Source organism: Phalacrocorax aristotelis, chromosome 3 (assembly GCF_949628215.1).
Source record: "Phalacrocorax aristotelis chromosome 3, bGulAri2.1, whole genome shotgun sequence".
Lineage (NCBI taxonomy): Eukaryota > Metazoa > Chordata > Aves > Suliformes > Phalacrocoracidae > Phalacrocorax > Phalacrocorax aristotelis.
The window spans coordinates 83,218,904-83,239,655 of NC_134278.1; the positions used below are offsets into that span (position 1 = coordinate 83,218,904).

General features: G+C 39.2%; 1 protein-coding gene across 4 annotated transcripts in view; it reads left to right on the forward strand.

The window, feature by feature from the left end:
• The window catches only part of PLCB4 (phospholipase C beta 4), a 207,506-nt gene extending 189,723 nt beyond the window's left edge, over positions 1 to 17,783 (forward strand). For all 4 annotated transcript variants that reach the window (XM_075088219.1, XM_075088220.1, XM_075088222.1 and 1 more), the window contains 6 exons: positions 3,728 to 3,903; positions 8,567 to 8,668; positions 10,367 to 10,424; positions 10,831 to 10,917; positions 13,058 to 13,094; positions 15,848 to 17,783. In XM_075088219.1, coding sequence (XP_074944320.1) covers positions 3,728 to 3,903; positions 8,567 to 8,668; positions 10,367 to 10,424; positions 10,831 to 10,917; positions 13,058 to 13,094; positions 15,848 to 15,936 — 549 coding nt within the window. In that variant the 3' untranslated portion in view covers positions 15,937 to 17,783. The remainder of the gene's footprint in view (positions 1 to 3,727; positions 3,904 to 8,566; positions 8,669 to 10,366; positions 10,425 to 10,830; positions 10,918 to 13,057; positions 13,095 to 15,847) is intronic.
• Positions 17,784 to 20,752: the final 2,969 nt, after the last annotated feature.

The window sequence follows — 20,752 nt, forward strand, 5'->3', positions numbered from 1 at the left end:
CCAACGTGTACCTCACACACAATTAACCTAGCAGATGCGAATTACTGCCCTGCATTAGAAAAGTAGGTCCCAATATCAACCAGGGAGAGGATGAAAAGAAAAAAATAGGAAAGATAACTTCAAAGATTATTCCTGCTTGAACTTTGTGACTAAACAAACATCTTGCATATATGCTGTGCAAAAGAAAGGACCTTATCAAGATTTTAATTAGTCTCTTAGGCCCAGTATAGGAACAGATGAAAGGATAGGATTGCAAACACAGTCTGTAGAACAGGAAAGAGAGAAGTTAGCTAATGGTTATTTTTCATATCCTTTTGGATAAGCAACGCTACCTTAATAGTGGAAAGTAGGACAAGAGCATACAGTGCACATGAAATAGTAATTTTAACTATGATGCCAACAAATTGGAAAAAAGCAGAGAGGTACACTGAATTTACTACATCTGAACTTTGAAGTGTGTCACAGATCTGCAGCAAAATTGGATTTCAGATGATGTAATGGTCTTGAGTTCTAAGGGCTTCTCAATCTGAGTCAAATTGGGTATTTCAATTCTTGTAATTGGTGTTTGGCAAATCCCTTACATCCTTCTCATCAGGTTATATCTTGCTCTGCCTGAAATGAGACATCTAGCTTGCAGGATATTTAAGAAAAGAAATCTTCCTTTTCTCTCCCATCTCCCAGAGAAAAACTTGTTTTACGAGGAGCTGTACCTGAGACGGCATGCTGATTTTGAAATTAGTAGCACATCACTAGCATATCTGTCCATGAACACAGGCAGGTTTTTTTATGATTCTTGCTTCCCATCTTCTCAGATTAAATACCTAAAATACTGCATGCTTAAGTCTCCTTGCAGGCTTCTTCCTTGGGAGTTGGAATTGATGATCCTTATGGGTGCCTTCCAAATGGAGATATTCTATGTTTCTTTGGTATCAGTGTACCTGAGATACAGGATTCCTGCCTTCCTGTTCCTCTGTAGTCTATAACATTAACCATTTAAAAACAATGATCACATTAAGCATTTGTAATGGGCACTGGAGTCTCCATTTCTGTGCATTTGTTTGGGCTTTGTAACCACTAAGTCACAAAATGCTTGCTTTCACTGTGGCTTCCACTATTCATACGCTTGTTTCACTCTTTTATTAAGTGATGATTCTTTTTTTAATGCAAAGATTGTTTTGTACTTCTACAGCCATAAGGAGGCTTTAAATAAATGCAAACTCTTTTTTGTTTACTGGAGTGCCTGCCTGTCCTTTTAGGGCAATGTAAAACATTCTTACTGTGACTGGAAATCAGATCTCATATGGTAATATCCCCTGCACTTCCTAATACTTCAAATTAGTCTGAAAGCCAGTCCCAAGTGGCAGAGTTTATGGAAGATTCTCAAAGCAGCAAGAGGTGGAGGAGACTGCTTGTCCAGCTCTGTCTCAGTTCCCACTACAATTTTATTGATATTTGAAAGGGGGCAGAGCCCAGTCAGAGCATTCTCTGCAGGAAGGCAATTTGAAACACAAATCTGTGTAAGGAACCCTGTGTCAGCTGCTGTGCCAAGGTGGAGTGGTACACAGGTGTGATTTGCTGCTGACTCTGCCTACTTCCTGGGTCACATAATAGCACTTGGCTTTTTAAAATATTAATACTTTCCAACACTGTGAACATAAGTTTTCTGAGTACATGGTCCCTCTTCCACTGTGGTCCTAATTACACCGAGTTACTCAGGACTTTGGATCTACCTGTACCTTTTTTCTCCAAATTGCAGATGCAGCTGACTCCATCTGGAAACTCTGCATTTTAAATAAATAAATAAGGAATGGGTTTTCCTGAGAACTTTTAGCTCCCCTGAAGTCTCCCAGGGGGTTGATAAGCCAAGTAAGGTCACTAGTGAGAAGAGATTCATGCAGCCTAACTGAAGCGTCTAGTTGCTTGATGCCCTCTAGGTATCAGTGAGTCATCTCCAGGCAGTGTTTAGGGGTGATAAATCCTGCTTTGAAACTGCTCACCTTTTTGCATCAGCAATACAAGGGGCTTGTATTAAACTTAGTTTTAACTTAAGTGCCGTAGGTGAGTGCCAGTGGTGACCCAGAGTGTCTGCTCCTCAACCTTTCAAAAACTCCATCTGAAAAGTTAGTGCCTTTTCCTTAGTAACATCCAAGCATTTGTTTTCACCCATTTTAAAACTGAATCCTCATGTTTTTCTGGCTCTGAAGGCAGTACTGGCCTTATGATCATCTTATTAAAGATACTACTCCAACTAACTGCTCCACATCCTTCCATGTATTTACCACTTCATAGTTGATAGGCTCTGGCTTAGTAGTACACTTACCAACATGCATGAAAATAAGCATGGCTCATTTTGCTGGAGGTACGCTCGCTATATTAGGCCTATATTAGTCGTGCCAATCTTCTGTCTCAAAATGCTTTTGTTATTTTCTGACAGCTGCAGCAAACTCCAGGTAGTGCTCTATCAGCTGCTTCTGCCTCCAATCCTATCTGTTTTGATATAAGACCACTATTTAAATATAGTTAAATGCAAGTCTGGCTTTCACGTAGTGGTAGGCACTCTTACAAAATTACTCGCTTCTCTTTTTCATTAGGAGCCCAGCTTTGTTACATAACACGAGCTTTGTGTAGGAGGGCCTTCAGAGGAGCCTCTCCAGGGCAGAATGGAGCCTGGGGCTCTTAACGTCCCCTCTTTCACTATCATCAGTGTGTGCAGGGGAGTCTGTTCTGCATTATGCAGAGCCCACATGTGGGCCCACACCTAAAATACCAGCATCAGTCTTTCATTTTCTGAGCAATAATGTGGCAATTTATGATTTGAAAAATAAGATTTAGCTTTCAGAGAGGATGACCCAGATGCTATTAGTTACCATAGCAGCAGATGAAATTACTACCTGAAAAATAGGTTTATTGTGAGGCATATTTTGTATACCATTTAATACTTATCAAGTAGGATAGCTTGTCAAAATGCCCAAAGATAATTATTAAAGGATAATAAAATATATCTTTCTATTAGCTTCTTTTCTAAATCACTGAGTGCAATATATTCTTACAACAACAACTCTGGTGATTTAGACTTCTTCATATTGTCTCTTGGGAACTTTCCAAAACTTTAATCTCATTATTCTTGTGTGAGTCTTGGGAGATAAGCAAGAGAAGAATACTTGTAAAATTCCCCACTGACTTAATGAATATAAAACAAAGATGCGCAGCCCATCTCCAGATTCAGGTTGTATTAAACATAGGATTTCTTTGTAAACTGTGTTTGTGAAACTGTCTCCACAAAATCGAGGACTGTATTTAAGTCCCCAGAGAAATCCCACTCGCTAGGTTTTTTACATTGTTAATTTCAATACTTTTAATATATATTTTTTCTTGGCAACCAAAAACGTGAAACTGTTTTGTTATGAACTCAGTGTTAGAGTAGGTTTTAAAATAACAGAAGTACAGTCAAGAGCATAAATGCAGCCCATTTATTCAGGGCACTTTAGATAATAGAGTTCTAATGTTAGGGGTTGTTTTCCATCTGCTTTTGTAAGGCATTGTAGCTCCTCAGTGGCTTTGTTACGCTGCAAAGCAACTTTATTTGTGTAACTTATTTTTTCACAATTTAGCTGCATTCTTTATAATAATTTTTATGCTTGTCTTTATGTCATCTTTAGCAGCTGTAATAGCTGATCTCCTAGCCTAGCTGAGAACCTCTAGCAAAGCTGCTGTTACTTCTCTACAGGTCAAAGAGATAGTGGCACAGCACACTAAAGAGTGGTCTGAGATGATCAATACGCACAGTGCCGAAGAGCAAGAAATCCGTGATCTACACTTGAACCAACAGTGTGAGCTACTGAAGAAACTGCTGATTAATGCTCATGAACAACAAACCCAGCAGCTAAAATTTTCACATGACAGGTGAGCAGGACAGTGCTACCTGGTAATAAGGGTTGGTTTATGTCTGCTTTGTATACTGTTTTAGTTTCTTGTGTCAATAGCTTCTGTACTTCTGTCAAAGGTACTGGGCTGTATGCGTGGTAGAAATAAAAGAAGTGATCTAATCAAGGTTTAGATAGGTGCAGGAATGGGCTTCTTAGCTGGGTTAGGTTATCTGAACTTCATTAAAGGCAGTGGATGCGATGATGCAGTGGTAGTTTGCATCAACTGTGGACACTTAGACTTAACCCAGGAACTTCAGTTCAGGGGCTGGAAACTGAGAAGTATCAGATATGGAAATATCCTTTGGAGTTGCTAGCAGTTACAAATGCATGTGTTTAATAGCATTGGTGATTATAAGAAAGATCCATGAAAAGTAAGATCATAAAAACAACAGGTAGCAGGATAAGCTACATTAGACTGACATATTGTCTTCATACAATATCCTGTCATAATCACTGGGAATACAGAAGATATTGCGTGACACTGCTGTGTTGTTGCTTTTGTAATTAACCATATTGCCCATTTGAAATTAAATAAAATTAAATACACATCATATCCACAGTGTTAAAAATGGCAGTAAGAACAGGAATCATTTTTTGTGCTATAATCTATTGCGTAAAGCTGCCTAAAAGCACATGAATGCAAAATGTGTGTGTACTTTCATACATATATATAGTCATATGTAATTGTCTTCAGCACCTTTCATATAAAAAGCATGGGGAAAACAGAATAAATCATATTTGAAGAAGGAACTGAACTGACTTTTTAAATTCCTGAGTGAAAAAACAGCTTATCTTTGCATCAGAGAGAACACATGCTGGGACCCGCAAGTCTTCCATCCAGCAGAGAATTGTCCCAGCAAAAGGCTTTTAGTGAGCTCATCTTTACGTTAATCTCTGTGTTAACCCATCTATTCAAGCTGTCCTGCAATACAATAAAAAATAAAGTCCAAAAATTGTTAAATTATAATACAAATGCATCATTCAAAACATACTAGCCAGAGGAAGGTGAGGCCTTGGAATTGTATCTCTAAGTCATACCATCAGCCCAGAGAAGTCACATCACTTTTTTTTTCTTAAGAATTCTGTTTTCTCTCCCATTTGAAATTCACTACAAAGCTTAAAGGTCATTTACTAATATATAGCCTGTGAAAGTAAGTTTGTGTTTTCTTTTCCATACATATTTCCTCAGTCTCTTAACTTTGCTGAAGGCTGTCATTGTAGGCAGATATTACATCTACACTAGGGCAAAATGTAATTTTTTTTAAATCTTCTTCCTCATAGTTTTTCTCCTTGGGTTTAGAATTTCTGTATCTCTGTGTTGTTTAAACAGCCCTGTACTTTTTCTTGGAAACAGTTCTTATATTCTTAGTAATGGATCTTACTCTTTTATTAGAAATCATTTGTGTTCAGTCCATGTATTGTTCTTTTTTCATAGCTATTAAGAACCAGACCTCAAAATCTACATCCTGATAAATACTGAGAACTTCTTCTTCTCAGCTGTCCCAGGAGTAGCAACCTTTAAAATTCTTTCTGTTCTATTCATTGCAATTTAGTGTGTTTCTGCTTATTTGGGAATTTGTGTGTAACACCTAAATGTGTAGACTGGGGACTTTCCTCTTTAAAACAAATATGTCAGAAGAATTTGGAATGTGAAATATTGAAATGTGAATAGTAATGCCCCAAAGAGTTTTTACACTTAATAATTTGTAAACTTTTTGGTAGAATATATTGTGTGTAGGAATATGTATGGATTTATCTGTATAGGTCTATATAATAGCCAAGAAACAACTCGGGTAACCATAGGGAAAAAAGGATGTATCTGAGAGCAGCACGGTAGGTAGACCACATTCTCAGCATGCTGTTCTCGCCACTTCCCTCCCTGTGAGCTGGGGTAATGAGTTAGTGAGCACAACAGAGGACAGGGCTAGTGGGAAAGCTCAGTAATCTAAAGTGGTGTAATTATCTGCTGTAGGGTAGATACTTACCCCTCATGCGCAGTACAAAAAGCAATTACGGTTTGTGCTTTGAGCTCATTTAAAAAGAAAGCAGAAGACAGCAGATACTACTAAAAATCAGAAACTTATTGAATTCCAGGGGTGTTGTACCCCCTGCCACCCCAGACTGGGCTAGCTTGATTGACTTCGATGTAGTGAGCTTGCGGCATTTCAGAAAATGGGCATGTGAAGCTGCTAGTCACAAGCATTATGTGCTCCAGGTAAAATGAGAGAGAAAGAAAAATTATCTGTGGTTGGATTTTTTTTGTTGCTTTGTTTTGTTTTGTTTTCTAATAGAAGAGATTTCTAGTCATTCAAACAATACTGGTGACATAAAATGACACGTTAATGTACTTTAATGTCATCTAAATATATGTATAAATTCCAAGGATAGACTTCCATGCTTAAAGTTAAGCATCCTTTTAAAAGACATGTCTGTATAAATTTCAGTGTCACAGTCAGTATGATACAGTAGGAGATCAGCAGTTAAATGCTGTAGTTCATGTGCCACGTTTTTCAGGATCCTTTTTTAATTTACCATCCTGCCGTATCTACTTCTTCCAGTTAACTCTGGCTATAGGCATCACCACCACTTGTAAGCAGGAGAGAGTTCTCTGATGGTGGCGTAGCGCTGCCAGCCAGGGCAGCATGGGCGGACCTCAAGACTCGACATGAAGTCCTACACCAGGCAGTTGAGCAGTGAACTGGCACTAGAACTTTGGCCCTGTCTTTGGGAAGTGCTATTTTAGAAACAAGGAGTGGTCTTTACACGTGCTTCTTGGTGATTTTAGAAGGAAGATAAGATTTTTCATTTTTTCTGTTAACAATACTTCATTCTTACAAGTAGCGAAAATCCAACATACCCAGAAAGACCCAACAGCAGTGCAACTCAGAGCTAGATTATAGTTTGCAGAATAGAGAAACAGTTGCGTATAGATGTGTTGGCTCTTTCAGCCATATCCATGGCCAGTGTCTCATTTTGAAATCATCACTGATGCACAGTAGTCCCCTAATCCTCTTAACTTCTTTCATTCTAAAATTTTATCTGATGCAAATAGGCTAAATCAATTTAAACATCTACACTTAACTTTTTTTCATATCCTTAAGCACAGTAATAAGAGCAGTACTGAAATAATTTATTTTTAAGATAGTGTACTTGAAAACTACTTCAAATTCAATATAATAATAGTAAAACAACAATAATAAAAGCTTTCATTTGGAGAAAGGACTGTTGGAATGAAATGTGCTCTTGAGACAACATGTTGTAAAACCCAGTCTAATTTTTGCTGATACCACTGCTTTTAAATCTGTATTCAGGAAATGTTTCGCCTTATGAACTCTGGGAGGAAAAAAAAGCACCACAATTAATTATAAAAATTTTAAACTATGGAAAATGTAAGTCATGGAACAAAGTTTCTTCATGCTACTTAATCATTACTGTCTTTTAGAGATGAAAGAAAGCTCAAAATGATTCAGTGACAACGTTTAATTAAATTAAGCACTCTGTTATGTGCCACACCCCTCCTGTTCTGTGCATACAAAATACTTAGAATTTTGGGTTAATAAGTACAATAATTGTTAAGTGCTCTACTGAAGATCATGTCCTGAAAAAGAGACTAAGGCACTGCCTTGGCATGCAATGGGTAACTTTTAAATGCTTATGTACTACTGGGGACTTTACAGTAATCTATTATTTGCTGCCTAATTTCCGTGTATAATTCCTGTTTAAATAAGCATCCAAGATTGGGAGCTGCAAGTGCTGAAATGCTAAGGAGGCAGAAAGCAAGAGTTAGCCTTCAGGGATGGCCTTTTTGGAGCTTGGCTGGCTTGCCCAGAGTGACAAAAAGCCTTCTGCTCACTCACAGTTCATAAAGCATTTCTGAAAGTCAGCATCTCTGCTGTTACTCCCAACAAAGAATCACAATCTCTTTTTTCTTTTTAAAGCAATGGATATTTATTTACTTGTTTTCTGGTTTTCTACTACACTGTCTGAAACACTGAAGAAGTTTTCCATCTCCTGAGTCAAACCACACCACTCAGGATATTACCCCTGGAAGGTGATTGCCACCCTCCTGTTAAAGCTATCTTGTTTCACACAAAAGGCTACAAGGTTCACAGGGCCAGAAGAAGAAACCAAACACAAGTCTGACCGTGGTCTGAACCACAGACTTCTTTTCAGGGCTAAAGTAGAAGTCTTAAAAGGAAGTCTATCAGCTCATACCACAACTAGCAAATATTATTAATGTTCGTATTGCAGTCATGTTCTGAGTGCAGGTTTTGTGAATTTTTTAGGCAGTTTTAAAAGACAAGTTGCATTTTCTAAATGCCTCATAGTAGCTCATACTGGGACAACTCTCCTATACTAGGGAGAAAAGAGTATGTTATACCCTTTTAAAGCATTCAAAGAGTAAAAATGCTTTAAACTGTTCTTTCAGATTATACTCTCTGGAACAAATGGAAATTTCTGAGTGCTTGCTCAAATTGTGTAAAGTCTATCCAAAGGAAGGAAATTTTTGTATGGTTTGTTCTTTACTCTTCCTTAATGCTTCAAGGACAAAATTAGCTACAGTGTAGAGTAATGCCAGGAAACCAACCTCAACAACAGTTGCATCTTAAACATTAATGGCTTGCTTTGGTTTTGCCTAGGGAAAGCAAAGAAATGCGTGCCAACCAGGCTAAAATATCTATGGAGAACAGCAAAGCCATAAGCCAAGACAAATCTATCAAAAATAAAGCTGAAAGAGAGAGGTAAGTGTCAGAACTCCCTTCCTGAGAAGGCAGGAATGCTGTGAAAGGTTGACAGGTGAACTTGTGGATTAATACTGTTAAAACCATGCTTTTATGTATAGAAACTGTCTAATGATTGTGCTGAATATATATTTTTAGATGACCATTTTAGGAAAAACGTTGCTTTTCTTGTATTTACCTTTTTAATAAACATAATGCCCTGATCAGGGAAATAAAAAGGTTCTTAACTTTATACTCATCAGGTATGACTGACTGCTGTAGGTCTAATCACACTATTAAATGGAAACACATCTGTAAGTATTTAATGATTGTGCTTGAAGGGAGTCTGAGGTTTGGTTCTAGCTGGAGTTAGAATTAATAACTGGAGAGGCAGTATCACTGAAAACGCAGGAGGTGGTGACAGTGAAAGGCTTTCTTCCTCATCTGCTGATAATACAGAGGAGAGGTGGAACAGAAGGAGGAGTGCTAAAAATGAAATGAGGATAATCAGTGGAGAGGGTGATGGAAGATAGGAGTGAAGAAGCAGGAGATGTACTCCACAACAGCACACGTGTTGCTTCTCTGCTCCTGAACTGAACTGCAGCCCTATCCCTCATTACGTGCTGGCATTGGAGACCTGGCCAGCATCCAGGCTCAGCAAACCAAGGACACTGCTGCACTTGGAAAAGAGCACGTTTGGGGATGACAGCCTTAATTGACTTGAGAAACTAGATAGATGCTTGCCAGTACCAGCTACTAAGACTTTTTGGAGGACTGATATGCATTATAGCTATTTTAAGTTTCTTCTATTTATCCTAAAAGTTTCCAAATAAATAGATAAAAGCAGAGTCTACATGATGATGTCTCATAAGCCTTCAGGGTTTCCCCTTCACTTTGGGCTTGCCGTGTGGCTCATTCTTTCCTTGTTTACATCCCCACCTTGACACTGGGCTATTTTGGTCAAAAGGCTTGAACTTGTTCCCACTGAACCAAGCCCCTTGAGTGTTACAGACTCCTAGCTCATCCGGAAGACAAGTTGTCAGAGCCCTTGGTAACTGTATGCTTAATTAATGCAAGACTTCCAGTAATGACTCTGAGATAAATCTGTTCCCAGATTTGAAAGCGGTGTGAGTGCAGTTCTGGTTTTCAGGCTTTGTGATTAGTCTGATTCAGCTCTTTGAACTATTTTTGGTATGTTTCATGATGAAAATCTTAGGAAGAGACACTTAGCAGTTAGGTATTTTATGTAAATATTAATTCTAACTTATCTTTTTGCTTAAATAACAGCTTTAAGAACCTTACAGCATTGGTAAGCTCTAAGTTTACTTATGATCATCAGATGATTTTTCCATTACCACTGTTAAGACGTGTAGCACTAGTACCAAAATAAATTGAGAGCAAAGTGCAGAGGGACAGTAAGGGATACACAGATGAATTAAACATTAAGTTCTGTGCACCACCCAGGAGTAAGAGAAAAAGCAAACTTCATCCAGAACAGTCTCTGGCTTTTCTTTTTTTTCAAGTCTTCAATGATACTGTCAATGCACTTGGAAATCTTTAAGTGTAAAGGTGCATAGCCAGAGGATTGTTCAATTTGCCATTAGTCTCACATGGTACAGATAATCAGAACCCAAAATACACCGTATGAGTTTGTGATTCTCTCTATTGGGTTTCTTTTTTTCCAGTGAGTCTTATGGACAACGTTTGCTTTTTTTTTAGGAGAGTCAGAGAACTGAACAGCAGCAACACAAAAAAGTTCCTGGAAGAGAGAAAAAGGGTAACTATAACCTTGACAAAGTCACTGGGCAGTATTTCTCGATATTCATTTTCATTTCTCTGCATTGAGAATCCAGCTCTAGTAAACAAAGAGATGTTTGTCCTTGCTTTGTTCCACATACTTGTAGTGTAGAAGATGTAATATCTGTGTAAGAGGAAGCTATTTTAAGTTAACAACATTACTATTCATTGTTGTGTATTTGCTATTTTTACATAATATATATGTAATATATATAATATACATATTATATTAATAGTTCTTAAGATTGGGTGGTATAATAGGCCTCCTGTGATGTTTTTTGCCATCCAAATGGGGCAAGCCAGTATATGTATGTGTATGTTCCAAGTAAATTTTTATTTGCTTGATAATAATGTGTTATATTTCCCCCCATTATTTTCTCTCACAGCTGGCAATGAAGCAGTCAAAGGAAATGGATCAGTTGAAAAAAGTTCAGCTTGAGCATTTAGAAGTCTTGGAGAAGCAGAATGAGCAGGTATCTTGTTTTAAAGGCTTAAAAGAAAAGTAAGCTAGTGAAAAGCAGAATCAGGCTGAGCAGAATGCTCCTGAATGTAAGTCATTACCAAACGTGGGAAGATGACCTTGTTCATGGTCACTCACCTACTTGGGGAGTTAAAATGAAGAGGTGAGGTGACATAAGTAATGATACAGAACCAGATTTTTTTCTGATAAGCATGTGAAAGCTAGACTGCTTAGCCGGAGTCTGTCCTTTCATCTGTTCAGCCACTCTGATACTTGTTAGCTAGATATGACAGTCATAAAAAGCCTAGCATATCTGTTTTGGTTACTCTGAAAAAGTACCTCAAGCGAATCTGTTTCCTTCATTTTGGAACTTATATTTCTAGTGCTGATTGGAAAATAGAGGTGAAACGTGCACGGAGCATCTCTGAACTCTGAGAGACAGTCTGGACTGAATTCTAGAGATGTATAGAAGCATGGGGAGTTTTAGCTTTACTAGTACACCCTTTCCTAATTAAAATACCTCATTTTCTTCAGGTTTATAAGCTTTTTTTTTTTTTCTTTTTTTTTTCTTTTTATTGAGAAAGTACTTGGCAAGGAAAGGAAAATTCTAAACTTACTTCTGGTAGAAGCAACGCTCTGTTCTGAGCAGTTCCCTTGCTGAAGGTTGAGCCAGCAGAGCTGTAATAATTGCATGGACTTGCAGTACTGCACTTACAAAAATGTAAACTGCAAGGGGAATATACCCAGCAGTTTAGAGAGATGAGAGAGAAGGGGTGCATTTAATACGAATTACTTTCAAAGGTTATGTACTACTTTCTTTATTAAATTTTCAGAACTTGAACTCTCTGACAGACATTATAGTATGAATTTAAGCCATCTTGCAGAGTGGGAGGGAAGAGAAGAGTACATGCAAATCAAGTATTTCCAGTGTCAGGAAAGAGTCCTACAGCCCCAAAAGCTGCAGCCTGGTTAACTTCTAGGGGGGTGACAGCATGTAGGATCGCAGGCAGCTGCTACCACTAAGCCCCAGCCACCATGGCTCTGTCTTGTGATCCCCCACCGCCCTTCTGGACAACAACCAAAACTTTCTAGTGTGTTCCTTCACAGGGTTTCTGTAGGCACGGTCTCTAACACACAGCACAAATGGATCTGTCAGTCAGTCCACTCCTGAGCAATATCTGCACATAATCAAAAGGCGGGGAGGCAGGGATGCGGGGGAGGCAACTGGGCTACAGTGGATCTGTAGCATCACTGTAGAGAGCGTGACACAGAACTCCCTGTTGTAAACTGTGCTAGTTGACAAAAAATTATGGGCTTGATCCAGAGATAGGTGTTATCAGTGGTTTCCTTCCATTGGCTTCAGAGGGGTTTGGATCAATTTTTTAAAAACATAAGGACAGGAGGGAATGATTATAGTTGTGCTTTTAACCACAACGTGATAAACACGGTATGTATAAGGGAGGAAGGTTGCAGGGAAATAAGTATGAGTCATTAACGGAGTCACCTCTTTCGGCAGTTAGATACTTACCTCACCTGGGGTTACAGCTTCCACTGCTGAGAGATAGTAACAGCCTACACAAGCTTGCTTATACTCCATTTCAGCGCAGAGATGAAGTCAGCTTAAGTCATAAGTGATTAAATGGAGCAAGATCATTCACATGCTCGTTATCACTTTGGTGTGGGCATGTAGTGGCCTCTGCCACTGGGGTAGTCCTTAACAACTTTTAAATTCACTCTAATTTGATCCATCAGAGCATATATTTTTGTGCCTGCTGTTTTGACCACTTCCTTTTAGCCCCAGAAGTGCACCACTGCAAACCTCCAGCTGGATCTGGTTTTGTTATACACATTGATTTGTGAAAGCTAGTTGGATCAAGATAAAGGTGGTATTTGTTTAATGAGAATTTCAAAGCGTGATTTCTTTTTTTTCCGGATCAAACAAGAGAAGAAATTTTTCATACAAATATACAATGCAGAAAAGTGGAATTATGGGTGGAAACAGCCTTCAATACAAACTGTTGCGAATTTAAATTTGCTTTGGTTTATGTATGTTTTTCTTGCATTAATTTTTCAGTCTCACTTCAGTTTTCATTCATTTAATTTGCTTCTTGTTGTATTACTCAAATTTGACATTATTATTTTTGTACAAACAGCTTTTGAAATCCTGTCATGCAGTGTCTCAAACACAAGGTAGGACGGATGTATAATAAGCAAACTATTATTTCAGTGTGCTTTCCTTCTAAATTAAATCATTGTCATTGGAGCCCTCCTTGTAAATGCAACCATTGGGAAGTACCATTGACATAGTGAACACAATGTTAATCTTTGTTTGCACACAGATATTTGAGCCTGACACAATATTAACAGTATTTTGTGCTTTAGCGTCCCAAATTCAGATTCATATGAGCAGTGATGTGCAGAGGAAATATTTAGAGATTAATTTGTATTGTGCATTACCTGTCGTTACTGAAAAATATGGAGTTCTAAATTGTGTCTGTGAGCAGTGTCTATTGATCTAAGAAAACTCTTTTAGTGTTAACATACATATGATTAACTGCTAATGCTGATAGACGGGCAAAGAGTATTCACGTATATCAATATGGCAATAAAATAAGTAATTCAACACTAAGAATAGCAAAATATAGAACAGATTACTAGAAATTGCTTTTTAGCATCTAAAGAAGAGAGGCTTCCAGCACTTCAAAATTCACCTCAAAATCTAACACATTACAAGGTATGGCAATTATATTTACCACGTGGCTGTGCTGCTGTGGCTTCCTAAATAATCACTACTCACAAGAAATCTCCGTCAACCTTTCTCTTACTAAGGGAAATAGTTGTATTAGGCTTCAACATCCAATTGTACATTGTTGCCTGATCTGAATTATTTTCTTGAACTGCTAACATACCTGTACCTTGCACCACTGAGTCTGACAGAACCCGCTTTAGCAACTTTTATTTATAGACATATAATGAGGGGAAAAAAAATACTCTTTTACTGTATATGGTTCTTAGCCTGTCTTAGATCTCACTAGAGAGTGAACATCTTGAAAGCAGAGTCCATTAGCTGCCGCTCCATGAATTCACTGTAGCTTCAACACTGCCTTCCAGAAGGCTCGTCTTCAAGTATCATGCTTGTGTGTTCACATTAGATTGCACTGTCTGAACCAGCCTCAGACTAGCAAAACCAAGCATCCTGGTCCTATGCTAATGTGTTCTTTGAAACTAAGTTATCTCTAAAACAATTCCATATGCCATACATTGGCATGCAGAATATTTATAGGACATTATGTGCCAGTAGTTAAGTCACAAGCTTAAAACATGAAATGTGTGAGTCACCAAGAAACACAGGGGTTTGTGTTGTCTGGAATTTCATTTCACACACAGGCAAAATCCAGCCAACATTTCAGAATAGGTTGTACATATTGATTTATTTATTATGTTTCCATATTTTCATGTTTAAATTATTTCATTACTTTCAAGCTTTTAACTCATTTAAATGGAGAGCGTTGATTAATTTTTAATCATATTTATGACAGTTGCTTTGCTATTATCATAATTACTTTTTTCCCCAAGATGATGATGCAGATTATGAAGGTACAGGGCTGGGTTTTTCAAGAAGGCACATACATCACATCTGCACAAACCCACATTTACCTTGCAAAATGAATAGCTGTGCATCTCATTACTTTAGATCTACATCTGCCCGTTTTGGCATATGCAAATATGTATTGGCACATCCAGAATAGGTGACTCCTTAACTAGCAGCTTGTATAGCAAAGTTCCCTGTCTAAGCAACACTGACAACTTTTTGAGGAACATAGTTCACATAAATCAAGTCCAGTAACCATTTTTCCCTGCATGACAGGCACAAAGCAGTTACACCAAAGAAAATATTATCTTGGTTTGCCTCTTCCTGAACCTGTCCTAAGCTTCAGGAGCTTGGTTGTAAAGATAGATGGGTTAGTTAGCCCCCTGGGTCAATTTATTCAGAGTCCTTTGGGATATGGATTTAAATATCCTCCCAGATTGAGAGCCCTCAGAGAAAATGGTGACTCCTGGTTCCTTTACACTGCAGAGTTTCAAACCAAAGCACAACTTCTAATCGGTAACTGAGCTACAGGAGTAAGTGTGTGTGTGCATGTTAGGGAGAGAGAGAGAGGGAGAGGAAGGGAATTGAAAAAGCTCCTCTAAGCAGGGGATTCCCAGGCCAGTTACCATTTATATACGGGGCTTTAACCCTCCTTGCAAATCTTATAGCAAGACCTGGCATACATTCATTGCTGTATTCTGTACAACGCATTTGGATACAGTTTCAGGTGGATTCCGTGTGTGTAATCCCATGGAGTACACAGCAGTAGTCTAATCCTGAGGTGAAAAACACCATATCTCTAACCATAAGGATTTCCAGGCCACATGGAGAGTCTTTTCTAAAAATTATCATTTAAAAAATCTTGCCTGTTGCAAGGAAGATGTTACACTGATGAATTTTTGTCATTCATTGTCTATGAAAGAAATGAGTCCAGATCATAGATGAAGTCTCTACAGGTTTCAGGAAGTAACACATCACAGTACTCGCACAACAGCAGTGAAGCATACATTCCCAAACACATTTCCTATCAGGAGAAACAGTAGAATCAGCATCTGCCTGGTTTTTCCCCCGAAACTGGAGCTTTGCATTTTACCATACACTTCTTCAGAAAGTCAATCCATGAGTTCTGGAATAGGATCAAAAATGTTTTCCAAGGATTTGTAGACATAAGAATTATATCTAATTTTGAAAACAGAATGACACTGGGGGGGTGGTGGTGTAAACATAATGTTATTACATATATCTTCAGTGTGTTTTGCCTGTATTTCACTCAGACACTATCATATAAAACATGCTTCATTTTGAACAAAAGGTCTAACAGAATGCTTCATGCGGTTATTTTGGTTTGCAGGCAAAGGAGATGCAGCAGATGGTGAAGCTGGAAGCAGAGATGGATCGCAGGCCAGCAACAGTGGTCTAAAGCCTCAACAAGCAAATTGAAGTTGGAGAACATGGCTTCCTTAAAATGGGAGCAAAATGCAAAATAACATTGCTGAGGTTGAAAAGTGGGATTTTTTCTTTTTTTTTGGGGGGGGGGTGGCATGGGTTATTTTGTTTTTAATATATAAAGTGTAGCTATGGACCTCCGAGTCTTAAGGTTTGCATTATTTCTTTTTTTAACACTGGGCACTGAATTTCCTTTGTTGGATTTCCATGATACGAATTTCCTTTGTTCAGAAAAACACTAATTGGAAGATGAAGACAGTTTTTAAACCCAGTCCTGTGTTGCTTTCTGTATCAACAGGCAGCTTGCCTGCATCAGAATTGCACAATAAGAGCCTTGAAACACAACAGATATTTTTAACATCATCTCAAATGGCAACAAAACCATAGCCAGGTCATGTTATTTACTGTTTGTGTTCTCATCTGTGATATACTGTGTAGAAACCCCATGCTGCCAGATCCCGACAAGCAATGACTCGTCAGATGCTCAGCACCTGATGTCATCGAACCCACTGATCTGGATCTTCTGCTAAGTCACCGTAATAATCAGTACAGTAAGAAGTTGAGTGTGGTCAATTTTAAACTATATTTCCAAGTATTTTTCAGGCAGCAGACAACAGGCAGTTGAAAGTTAACCGCATATATTCAAAAGTACAGTATGTACAAAGTCATCAGCCAAATTCATCAACTGTAACAGTAACTTGACAGGATATTTCTGCGGTCCAGTGATGTCATTCACAAGTGCCATATCAACTCTGTCATGTCTGAAAGAAGCCAGTATCCTGTAAAAGTTACTGCAATGGTTAGCTTGAGGGAAATACAGTGTATTTGTGCCAAAACTGATCAGTGCTGTAAGGACCTGCGTATTAGGCACTTTGAGAAAAGTTTACATCCTACATTGCTTGTATAGAGATTGCATTTTGACCCTGCCACAGCAGATCCCAGGTATTACAGTTCGTTGTAACTTAAAGATTGTTTAAATGGCTTTTGGCAAAAACTTTGTAACTGTGAAAATGTAAAAAGTATTTATACACTTCAGAATCACAACATTGTAGAAAAGCCCATTAATGTTGCCACGTGATAAAATTAGTAAACAGAAATGCTAAGAGTATGTTTGCATGTGATACAAATGCTACTAAGACTGTAATGCCTACTATATGACCACAGTCATTCTACTAGCTGGTAAATACTGAATAAATGTATGGCACAGAATATTGTTTGATTAACTACAAAGACTTTTAGCATAACAAGGTCTCTCTATATATGTGTGTATATTAATTATGTGGGCATTCTTGATACTTGTAGTAAAAGAAAAGTACATAACTAATTTAATTTTACACAGAAGTATTTATGCAGATTTTCAGAATTTCATATCAGGAATAACCTTTTTATGTCCATTAGATAAAAAACCAATTTGCTAATGTGTTAATTTGCATGTTTCCAGCGCTTGCTGTAGTTATACCGCAAAACAATGCATGTAAGCATTCCACTTGGAATTTGTCCATGCTGCCAATTCAAAGATGACTGCATGGAAAACTGGTAGTTTAGAACAAATCAGATTCCTGATTTCAATGTACTAAGCACCAATTACTTTGTTGTATATGCTTGTACAAACAAATTCTACATATTCCTATAAACAAAATAAATGAAGAGAGATAATTATGGTATTGTCAGTCCTGAGATGAAACTTTCAGCTTCTCTAATAAAAACCTTAAAAATTCAAAACCTTTAGTTTTGACTGTAGTGAACTGTAGGGGGGTGGTGGTATTGGTACTTACAAATTTTTAGTAAGTTGTATTTCCTGTAAAAATGTGCATAGTATAAATATATTTCTATCACAGCTTATTTATTCAAAGGAGTCTTATTTCTTTTAAGTGATAGAAGAATTGTGCAGCATTGGTCCTCACAGCACTGCAGAACTACCCAAGTAGAGTGTAGCAGCACTACCTTGAGAAAGCAACTGAGACAGAGGTCAGTGAAGTCTTTAGGTGTTTAAGGCAGGGTTTAAACAAACTTGGGATGCCTATTCAGAATTCCCATTCTGATGCCACTTAACCTGCAGAGACACCTCTAGCTCCTTATGGTCTGTAATGTTATAAAGACAAGTTGTACGTGCCTGCACTACTGGGAGCAGCTCTCCCTGCTCTCTGAGCTTAGCTGGTGCAATTCCCGAGTGCTGGAGCGAGGGAGCTGGCAGCAGCAGCAGTCTCGGAGTGTGCTGGATAGGAGCTGGCATCTCAAGAAAGGCAATGAATATTTTTTTATTTTTTAATTAAAAATGCGTTCTAAAACAGAGCTGGTGGGGACGGTGCTGCGGGGTGGGATTTTATACTCTTGCCTCCCATAGTGGTTTCTAGCCAGCAGGGAGAAGAAAATGACAGACCAGATGTAGAGGGAATCAGATGGTGAAGCATTGAACGTTACTAGTTTTCTCAGGCTCACTTACAGCCTGACTAGAAACCACTGCCCTACCTGTTCAAGAAATAACTGGAAATGGAGGAGTTGGGTTCAGCTCATGTCTCTCTCTCAGGAAAATCAAACCTGCCTGTCTTAATCCCCTGGAGAATAACCTGTGCATCAGGGAATAGGCTGGTTTTGGAAGGCTAGAAAATACTCTGCACAGCCTCCTTTTGAGTCTGTGCTCGCTGCTCAGCCAGGAGCAAGACATTTATCAAGTCAGAGAGAAAATATGCTTCTGTGAAACCATGGAGCTGGGTAGCCTCAGCTTCCAGGCTTAGCTCCCAGAACTGTTACATATTTCATCCAGTGACAATTTAGCATAAAAAGCAGTCAGTAATTTGAAATTAAGTGATTAATTTTGTCAGCTAAGTATTTTGAAATACTGTTTAAGTAGTATTTGATTCAAAAATTATTTGAAGTTTGGCCGCTAATGTAATGAGGTGAGAAATTCCATTGAGATGAAATAGGCTAATCAATTTGAACATTGATACTGAGTTAAAGCAGTTTAAAATGTCATTCTCCACTGGGGTGATGGATTCCACTTCAGTGAAATTTCATCGAGGAAGTGGCAGATTCTCCCTCTCTGAATCTCTTTAATATAAATTCAGCAGTGCTGTGATGGTGAGGGTCATGACACCCTGGCCTCACAGGCAGCCCTCATTCACTTCCACTAATCTGGGGGTTGGTCATTAACTTGACTGTTTCCAAATGGGTGTCTGTTTAACCCCAGCCCCACTCGAGTGCAGTCAAACTGCATTGCCAGAGACCCAAAATACCCTTCAGGAGATTATTTCCTTGCAGAGTCTGCATGCTGTTGCCCACGGGCTGCCTGTGAAACTGGCTGCCAGAGGCAGGCACATCCCAGAGCTGCTCAGGCAGAAAACCCTGCTCCCAGGGATGCGCCAGCGTGGTCCAAGCACCGCAGCCTCCCTGCTGCATGCTCCTTGCAAGGAGGCTGGTAAGAGTTCTTGCTGTCTGGTAGCTAGGGGGGTAGCAAGGGGGATTCAGCCTTCAGAGATACACAGGCAGTCCCCATAGCTGGGGGTAAGGGCAGGTTGCAGGTGATCCAATCTGGGACAACAAATCCATCCTGGTCACAGAACTTCAGGTCAGCTCATGCTGAACTGGCTTCCTCAGGTGAGACCGTTCTGTCAAGGTTTTGGGGCTTTCTTGGTGTTAGGAGATCTTAGGCCTTTCACTTTTTTGCCATGGAGAACAGGGTGAACACAGCTCTGCAGGCTGGGAGTGAGGATTGTCACTTAAACTGAGGGCTTTTTTGTTGCACTGTGCAGCTGGTGGGTGCTGGGAGAGCATGGTTCTATGCTGCGGGGCACAGGTAGCTGTGGGTCAGGCTTGCCCCATCTCTAGAACAGCTGCTCTCTCCCAGCTGCTCCCTGTGGTACCCTCCTACACAGGCTGGATGCTGGAGCAGCTGCTCAGGACCACAGATGTCTTTGGAAGCTTAGAAACCTCAAAAATTTGGAAATTAAATAAGGGGCTAGAGGACGAAATACAGACTAGTTAAATACTGAGGTCATCAGTGAAACATCTGAGGAAGCCAGGCATTCATATCACACAAATACAGTCTGTTGCAGTGAAAGAGTCCCTATAGAAGAATTTTTTTTCTTTTATATAGTCCCCTGAAACTATTATCTGTAGATTAATCCTGTATCACTACTGACACAGGTCTGGCTCTATTTTGGGGGCAGGAATGACTCTCTATCATGAAACAGGAGAGAGAGGAAATGGCCAGAATATAATATTTAATACGTACAGCAAGCAGAAAAGGAATGTGAACAGAATAGTTACAAAAATCAGTATGTTCCTTCAGTATCTGCTTTTATTTTTAAAGAGCTATTTCCTAGCAAGAAAGCCCCCCTTCTGCAGGTGCGCTCTGGCAGAGGAAGGGCAGCTTCCCAGGGTCAGCTGCCCACGATCAAAACTCACCTTACAATACCTTGCTTTGCAAAACCCTGACTGTTTCCAGAGTCCTCTTCCTGAACTAGAAATGCGAATTGCTAGTGAATCCGTGTAACGCCACATAGCTGTTGTCCTTTTGGCTTTTTATGAAAAAAAAAATATATATATATATGAAGGACCGTAAAACTCCCGATCAGAGGAGGAAAAAAATATTTTAGCATTGCATCGCCCAGCACGAGGGAAGGGCACAGCTCCCTCTGTCCCGTCTCCTGCTGGAAGCGTCTCCAGGGGAAACCAGCTGCTCCCCGGGCGCTCCGGGCTGGGAAGACGCCTGCTCCTCCCCGGTATCCCCCCCCTGTGACCGGCCACCCCCCCGGCTTTGAAAGGGGGAAAACACAGGCGTACTTTTAGAGGGAATAAAGGGTATTGCCCA